The sequence below is a fragment of the Durio zibethinus genome, chromosome 17 (assembly GCF_047325235.1).
Source record: "Durio zibethinus cultivar Kanyao isolate XHJ-2024 chromosome 17, ASM4732523v1, whole genome shotgun sequence".
NCBI lineage: Eukaryota > Viridiplantae > Streptophyta > Magnoliopsida > Malvales > Malvaceae > Durio > Durio zibethinus.
In genome coordinates this window covers 22,352,583-22,360,726 of record NC_143178.1, presented here as the reverse complement: position 1 = coordinate 22,360,726, position 8,144 = coordinate 22,352,583, and the positions used below count along the sequence as shown (strand labels likewise).

At 29.4% G+C, this 8,144-nt stretch overlaps 1 protein-coding gene across 1 annotated transcript; it reads right to left on the bottom strand.

Annotated features, from left to right (window-relative positions):
- Positions 1–5,531: 5,531 nt before the first annotated feature.
- On the bottom strand, positions 5,532–7,470 carry LOC111289409 (myb-related protein 306-like). The gene is made up of 3 exons (XM_022880434.2): positions 7,156–7,470; positions 6,713–6,842; positions 5,532–6,451 (listed from the first exon to the last, which is right to left on the bottom strand). The coding sequence occupies exons 1-3, from the start codon at positions 7,286–7,288 to the stop codon at positions 5,719–5,721; spliced, it is 996 nt and encodes a 331-aa protein (XP_022736169.1). The 5' UTR covers positions 7,289–7,470; the 3' UTR covers positions 5,532–5,718.
- Positions 7,471–8,144: the final 674 nt, after the last annotated feature.

The following is an 8,144-nucleotide window of genomic DNA, read 5'->3' as shown; positions in this document are numbered from 1 at the left end:
TGCTTATTCAATTTCAACCAAACTTTTAGTTCTCCTGCCTATTTTCCTAAAATGTGTCCTATGTCTTATATTTTTATTGATGTCAGCCTCAGTATCCTTAAATGCAAACAATGTTTTCTTTTCATTGTCAATTCCACCACTATGATGCTCAAAACCACCAAATTCAGCCTGTGTATTATTATGCTCAACAAGGCCCAAGCTATTACCATTGTTTGGTTCTTTTCCTTATTCAAACTCATCATGTATGGGCTGAAAAACTTCAAATTTGGTCGAGGTATTATTAACTCCATCAAGGCCCAAGCTATTAACACTACTTGAGCTTTTTCCAATGTTTCCAATAGGCCTAAGCTTTATTGGATTTTCCAACACATCCATTCCAACCCTCATCATATCAGAAGATTCCTTAACTCTTACCATTACATCATCTGAGACAACCCTATTCCTCTCAAGACTAGGTTTTGACCCATTTTGGAAACCTATTATGTCATCGCCCAAGTTAAGTTTTTTTGAACTCATAACATTCTTGACATCAACCTCGAGCATACACTTTCTGTATACAAGTCTCAAGTCACTAACTGCAATAAGACTGGCTAGTAACCAACTAGAGGGATAGATATCACTAGACATACTTACACTGTAATCTTTATCATACCTTTCAATTTCTACTAATAAACTAACCAATTTTGGACCTATAGTGACCAATAAATAGTTTTGAAAACTAAGAGAAAAGTGAACATACATTTATAAAAGTTCAAAGTGGCAGCATAACTAACTTGTAAACTCTAAAAAGTTTTATAAAAGTTGATATCAATAGAAATGCCTAAAAAAACATATAAATTATAATTTATGCTAACACTGATAGGTAAATAGAGTTAGCTAGAATGCACTTTCAGTGGATGAATGTACCTTACCTTGTTTGGGCAAAAACTGTGTTTCTTTTTAAAAGTATTCCTCGATTAAAGTGCAAAGTCTAGGATGATGAAGTCACTAATGAAAGCAATAGTTAGAACAGTAAGGGTAGCAAATCTAATCAGTCTCATGATAAAGAGAAGTCAATCAACGATCAATAGTTGTTTTTAAATCTTTATAAACATAAACACAACCCTTTAAGATAAAGAAAATCTTCAACAGATTGACTTTATAGTTTATATGATTGGCAGGTAAGGAAGAGGCAGGTCGCCTATTAGTAATAGTTATGGACGATTAAGGTGGGTTTAGAGTTGGCTGGGATTGAGAGAGCAAGAAAGGATGTCACATAGAGATTTTTTGGTGAGATGAGAGAGACAGGGAAAAATAGAGAAAGAAAAAAGGAAAAAAATGAAAATTTAGGTTTTTTAGGTTAAGGTTAAGATAGTAATTTTATAAATAAAATAATAAAAATATATATAATAGAAAAAATTAATTGAACTCGCAAGCTATTCGAGCCAGATACTAATATACGTGAACATAGCTCATTCAATAAGTCGAGTTACTTAAACTCAAGTTTGGCTCGATAATTATCAAATCGAATTTGAGTTTTAATCAAATCGAATCTGAATAGCTTGCAAATATTAATATATCATTTATACCATTAATGACAGCCAATAAACCATCAAAAGAATAAAAAAAAACAACATGGATGAAGATTAAAAATGCATGAAAAGTAAGAAAGTTACCTAAAAAGCTTTCTTCCACAAGAGAGATTTTATTTCAAGAGTGTTTTTTTTTTATGATGGATTTTTTATTGCTCTAAAAGAGACTCCTTACAACCCTATATTTATTTATTTGAAGAGTCAAGGCCTTTCACAAACATTGGATCAAAATGCGTTCAAGGGTAATAATTCTTTTGTCTTTTATTCAAACTTGGTGCCCATGACTTGCAATATAGGCCATAGGATCATTGTATGTTTTAAATCTAATGGCTTTAGAAAATTAAAGCACACAATTTGGCTGCTAGTGTAGCTATCCCAATGAGAAAAAACAATTTTATCCTTATTAGTGTTTTTAAGTTTTTTCATGATTTTTCTAAAATATTATGATCCAATATTTATTTTCATGATTTTAATGCACCAAAATTTATAAAATAATATCTAATAATGATTTGGAGCCTTTCATAAAAAACTGACCCCAAAAAAGATAAATTACAAAAATACCCGTAAAGGACATTTTTGTAATTTCACCATTTTTAATGTGTAATCAAGATTTTTAATATATCAAAACTCATAAAATAAGGTTTAAACATGATCTGAAATTTTTCATAAAAAAACGAAACTTAAAAAATTCAAATTATAATTTTATCCCTTTTGAGGTCCAACATGATTTCTAAGAGCCCAAATCATAATTTTATTAATCCTAAGCTTTAATAATCCTATTCAATTGTGAATTCGAAGGGTTGATATGAGTTTAATCAAGTTTGATCAAGGGGCATTTTAATCATTTTAGTTTTTTTTTTTTAGTTTAAAACTTAAAATTTGTTTTATAGTACTTAAGAATCCACTGACTTGGTTTGATTCTTACAAAATACCTCGAATTTCACCATGTTTCAACCAATTTCAAATGAGTTTGACTAAGTTAACTTTAGATTGACTTTTAACTTTTTTCCTTAATTTTTTACTATTTTTCTTGTATTTCTAAAAATTAACTTATTTAAAAATCTTTAAATATTTGAAAATTCTAAAAAAAAATCTTTGACAAGAGTTGGATTCTGATTTTTAAAGCATAACGATTGACTAAAATGTATTCAAATAAAATTAGATATTTACAATAAAAAATTTGGATGGTCTAAGAGAAATAATTAGTATGGTCCATTTGGGAAGAAATTAAAAAGGCAATACATTGGAGAATATAGAAATGGCTAGCCGTTTGTGATTGTGATAAGGGAAGATGGGCATTCATGACATTTCTGAGGCAGGCTGGCCAGCTTAATCCCGTCACTTTTGCTTGCAAATGAATCTATCAAACCCATAAATTGCTATTAAGACGGAAGACTAATGATCCCTCATCAGTCATCCCTGTCAAAGTACAAAAAAAAAAGCAAAAAAAAAAAAAGTCAAATGCTTCACATGTATTGCATTAAAGAGGTATTTTTGCCTATTTCGAATGCAATCCCAGGTTACATTTGGATTTTTCCTATTCATTGTACACATCAACAATTAATTTCTTTGAAAAGAGAATAATAATGACTGATATATGTAGAGAGAGAGAGAGAGAGAGAGAGAGAGAGAGAGAGAGAGAGAGAGAGAGAGCCTGAAGATGAAGAATGCCAAGAGCAAACCTGTGATCCCTTTTATTTTTTCTATTTTAATAAGCACAACTAGGCTTACAATTTAAGGGGAAAAAACTGAATTGGTTTTTGGTTTGATATTTATTTCAATTTGATTTAATCGTAGTCTGAGCAGATTAAAGCTGATGGAGTTTCATATTTTGGGCGAAAAATTTATCAAATCAAACCAAAAATATAATGGGTAATCTAATTATATATGAATGAATTTGAAATATATGCAAGTTACCGAATCCAAGATTTATAATTTTTAATTGATTCATGCAACCATTCTTTAAAAATGATATTTATAATAAGTTTAAATTTTAAATTTAAACACTTAAAATTCTTTTATATATTTTCATGCTACAATTTAAACTATATATATATATGCAAGCTACCGTATCTTGTTTAATTTTTTTTAATAAAATTTGAGTTATACAATGAGATATAATCTAATTATTTGTTATTTTGATAGCTTTGAGATGAAATCTTAAATCTAAAACCTTAATTAGGGCTCCTTCTGGTGAGGATTGAAAAAAAAAAATCTCAAGAAGAGACACACTGAAAAATCAGATGAGAGTAATTACATTAACTGCACTTTATATATTCAACTAGTTTCGTATTGTTGACTTGAGAGTGTGCTTATGCTGACTTGCTCTTTGGTATTATTATGTTCAACAACTCCAGAACGGTCTGTCACCATTGCTTTAATTCAGGTTTCAACATCATCGTTAAGGATGATCATGTCATTTTAAATAAACTAAGAACAGGATTATTAGATGGTATTAGATTTTCAATCCATTAATAAGACCGGCACAGGACTAAAAACCACCATTAACACACTAACCCTGCCGACACTAGGATTTTCTTCGACACTGCCGCTTTGGTTATATATATATATATATGAGCATTCATTTGCACTACTATATAATATTTGAATTATGAATCTGTTAATTAATGTAGTATTTAAAGAATTATTTATCTGTTACGTATTTTTATTTGAAGTTAACTATGTTAAAAGTGAATATCATTTTAATTAATATATTTTAAGTAGCATATTAAAGATTTTCAAAATTTTAGTATGACATTAAATTTTTTACTATAGTTAAGAGACTATTTATAATATTAATCTTTTCCAATTTTAATTTGATCCATATAGTATCATATAAAGGTATTCATGGGTTGAACCAGGTCGGACTTATGTTTGATGTTAATAATTTATATACTTGTTCAAGCCTAGGCTAGTTCAAAATTTCGGATCTCAAAATTTTCTCAAATTCAATCCAAATTAAAAAAATAAATCCCAAACCCACATATTAAACTTAATTTATATAATAAAAAATTTTTAAAATGTGATTAAATTAAATTTAATGATATTATATTTAATTCACATATATATAAATTAAAAATAAAATTTATATAAAAATTTAATTTTAATAAAATATATAATTTTATTTTTAATTTATATATATATGTGAATTAATTCATATATAATTTACAAATAAATAAAAATAAAAAATTTATATATCCGTGAATTTAGGTTTGGGTTTTAAATCTTTTATCCAAGATTCGACCCAAAATTTAAACGGATCTAAAAATTATGCTCAAACTCGTTTAACTGATTTTAATTTTTTGTCCAAACCCTCTCAAAATTTGAACAAACTTTTGAATTTGTATAGATAATCCGACTTTTGAACAGGTCTAATATTATATAATAATCACTAAGAGCTATTTAAGAGATAATGTTGTTATTTAATCTACAAAACAACTATTCCAAACCTTTCAATTCTAAAATTTTTACTTCTTTATTTGGATTGTAACGTTTTCATATTGTTTAGCATTTACATCATATAAATAAGGTTGGTCCGATTTCTGCTCTTATTTTTCCTTTTTTCATTCTTTGTTTTTAATTTATTTTTAATTTTTAATTTTTAATTAAAAACAAAGCAGAACAAAAAATAAAATCACAAACCAAATGAAGGCAATTAACCAACAACAACAAATTCATTCAAATTTACTGGGTCCTTTAAGAATGAGGAGTGAAACCCTAGTTCTTAATTTTTTTTTTCTTTTCGGATATACGTCTGAAAATTGCACCACAAATAAAGTGCAACAGCAACAACAAAGAAATTCCAAGTTATATAAAGAAAAGATTAAGAGAAGATGAATTCCGATGTTAATTCATATAGATCTTATATTTGCTCTTAAAAAAATGACATATAACATGTTCAAAATCAAATTTTAACACTTACAACGTCTTCTCTTAAGTCCAAATTAAAAAGAAAAAAAATTATGAGAAGATATTTATAATTTATTATGATCCAGTACATATATTTCATAATAATATAGATATACTTGTAATTTACACTTCTTGCTCCTCCCTAGAGAGTGTTATCTTTCTGCTTATAGGCTAGAACGGAAGGCCTAAAAACCCACCAAAAACAAACAAAGAACCCTAATTAAAAGTCGATCGTTTTTCAATACAACCCAACACTATCTCCTAAAGACATGTTAATTAGGTCTTCATGATCCTGAGCTGAACCATCATCCAACAGCCATTTCTCTATCAATGTGAGAGGGACTTGAGCCCCCAAATTGGGCTTGCTTTCATCTTGGAAGACGCTGTTTTCAGTTGTCAAATTGGCGTTCAGATCCGCCGAGACAGATTCATGAGAAACATCTGAATTGGAAGAGTTGAAGCTAAAAAAAGAGTCAAAACCCTCAGATGTAGTTGCACTTAATGCTCCTTCATCACTAGAGCTGGAGCCAGCTGTGGTTGTATTGTTGAAGGAATTCTGAGTCATCGTTTCAGCTGAATTTATTTGATGGGCGGCTGGATTTGGTGGATTTTTCATCCAGTTTTCAAGCAGCCGGGATATGTTTTCAGCACTTGATGCATAAGTAGATGCTTGAGATTGAGATGGTCTTAAGTAAGGGTGAGAGAGACTGAAGTCCTTTGAGTTTGTTAAAGAGTTTGGTTTATCAAGGGACAAAGCCTCAGAAAGGGCCTGTTTAGCCATCCCGATATCTGTTTGAAGCCTTCTCTCCCACTGTCCCTTAGAGACTGATTGAGAAGAAGAGAACCCATCTTGATTTTGGCCATCAACATCTATTTGGAGCTTTTTCAGCTTCTTTTTCAAATGGGTGTTCCAATAATTTTTTATATCATTATCTGTTCTCTGAGGAAGGTAGGAAGCTATGGCAGCCCATCTACACCCAAAAACGGAACATTTCATTATTATTATTATTATTATTATTATTATTATTATTATTATTATTATTATTATTATTATTATTATTGTTCTCCTTACATCATAATAGAACTATATAGAAAACTAATCTTTGTTTTTGGGATTTGATCATATATATAACCTAATAGGAAAGCAATTTCCACAGGAAACTCATCTTTCTCATCATCTCAACGGGGGAGAGAGAGAGAGAGAGAGAGAGAGAGAGAGAGAGATATCTTACCTATTGCCTAAAAGGGCTTGGAGATGGATTATCATCTTCTCTTCTTTTTCAGTGAAGCTACCACGTTTAATACCTGGCCGGAGATAGTTCGTCCATCTAAGCCTGCAGCTCTTGCTGCATCTAAGCAAGCCTGAAAAATCAACACAAAAAAAAAGGAAAAAAAAAAGATCTGTGAATAAAACCAGATCCCTAAGAAAAAAGTTAATCCCACACATCAAAGAGAGTAATGGAAGGAATCCAAATGAATTAATGTACAAAAAGATGCCAGTATATTTATTGCACCTCTTTAATGATCACAACAAACCCAAACAAAAAGTGAAAAGCAGACAAATATGACAAAAAAAAAAAAAACATTTAACACAGATTCTAAAAACCAAGAAAAACGGGATTGAAGTTATGAGGAAAGGAAAACTTTGTCAGCTGAAAATGGACAGAATTGTTACCTGTATTAATAGGAACTGATCTCCAATTTCCTGGACCATGTTCTTGAATATAAGACACCAGTCTGATATCTTCTTCAGGAGTCCATGGACCCTTCTTCACACTGATTTTGTCACAGCATGGAGGTCTACCCATTTCCGCTTTCTTCTCTCTGATCACTCACAGTAGTGCTCTTAAGAGAAGTCGGTGAAGATGAAGAAGATTTGATTTTGGATTTAATATTTATATTGCTATAGAGCTAGAGTTTGAAATCTCTAATTCCTAATTCTACATCCTAAGAGATATGCTGAAACAGACAAGCCTCGAAGGCAAGGGTTTGCCTTGTCTATATATATATATATAGAGAGAAGAGACCCAGCACGAAGGTGTTTACCTGACGGCTGACCTGAGTGATGAGGTAAAAGAGATTTGCATCCAAAAGAGTCAATATGGACCGCATATAGCATTTACTCATTGCTGGCCAAAAGTCAGCTATGCATTGACTCTTTCTCTCTCCGCCTCTCTTCGCAAAACCATGTGCTATTCATTGTAGGTATCCTTAGGTTTTGTTTGATAAAAATACAAAAGCGCGTCGCTAAATGCGTCATCGTTTTTCTCTTCACATTTTAATTTTTTAAAATTTTTTATAAGTGAAATTATTTTATTATTTTTTTCATTAGTTTATGGAATTTTATAAATTTTTAAAAATTTATTTACAAAAATTCATATAATCTTGCAAAAATAAAATTTTAGAAAATAATAAATCATTTCAAAAATAAAATTTTGAAAAATTATAAACTTTTCAAAAATTTAATTTTTTAAAAATTTATTTATGAAAATATTTATAATTTTTCAAAATTTTATTTTTGAAAAGTTATATGATTTTTCAAAAATTTATTTTTAAAAAAGTTGATGACTTTTCAAAATTTTATTTTCAAAAATTTGTGTAAAAAAAGATAATTAAATAATTTTATTTATAAAAAATTTTGAAAAAAAAAATTAAAGTGTGAAG

Bases quoted from the DNA above. Each gene is read 5' to 3' on its own strand.
- LOC111289409 (XM_022880434.2), bottom strand. From the start codon at position 7,288: ATGGGTAGACCTCCATGCTGTGACAAAATCAGTGTGAAGAAGGGTCCA. The intron at 6,843-7,155 runs GTAACAATTCTG...TTGATTTTTCAG, and splicing joins ATCAGTTCCTATTAATACAG to GCTTGCTTAGATGCAGCAAG. The intron at 6,452-6,712 runs GTAAGATATCTC...TTTTGGGTGTAG, and splicing joins CAAGCCCTTTTAGGCAATAG to ATGGGCTGCCATAGCTTCCT.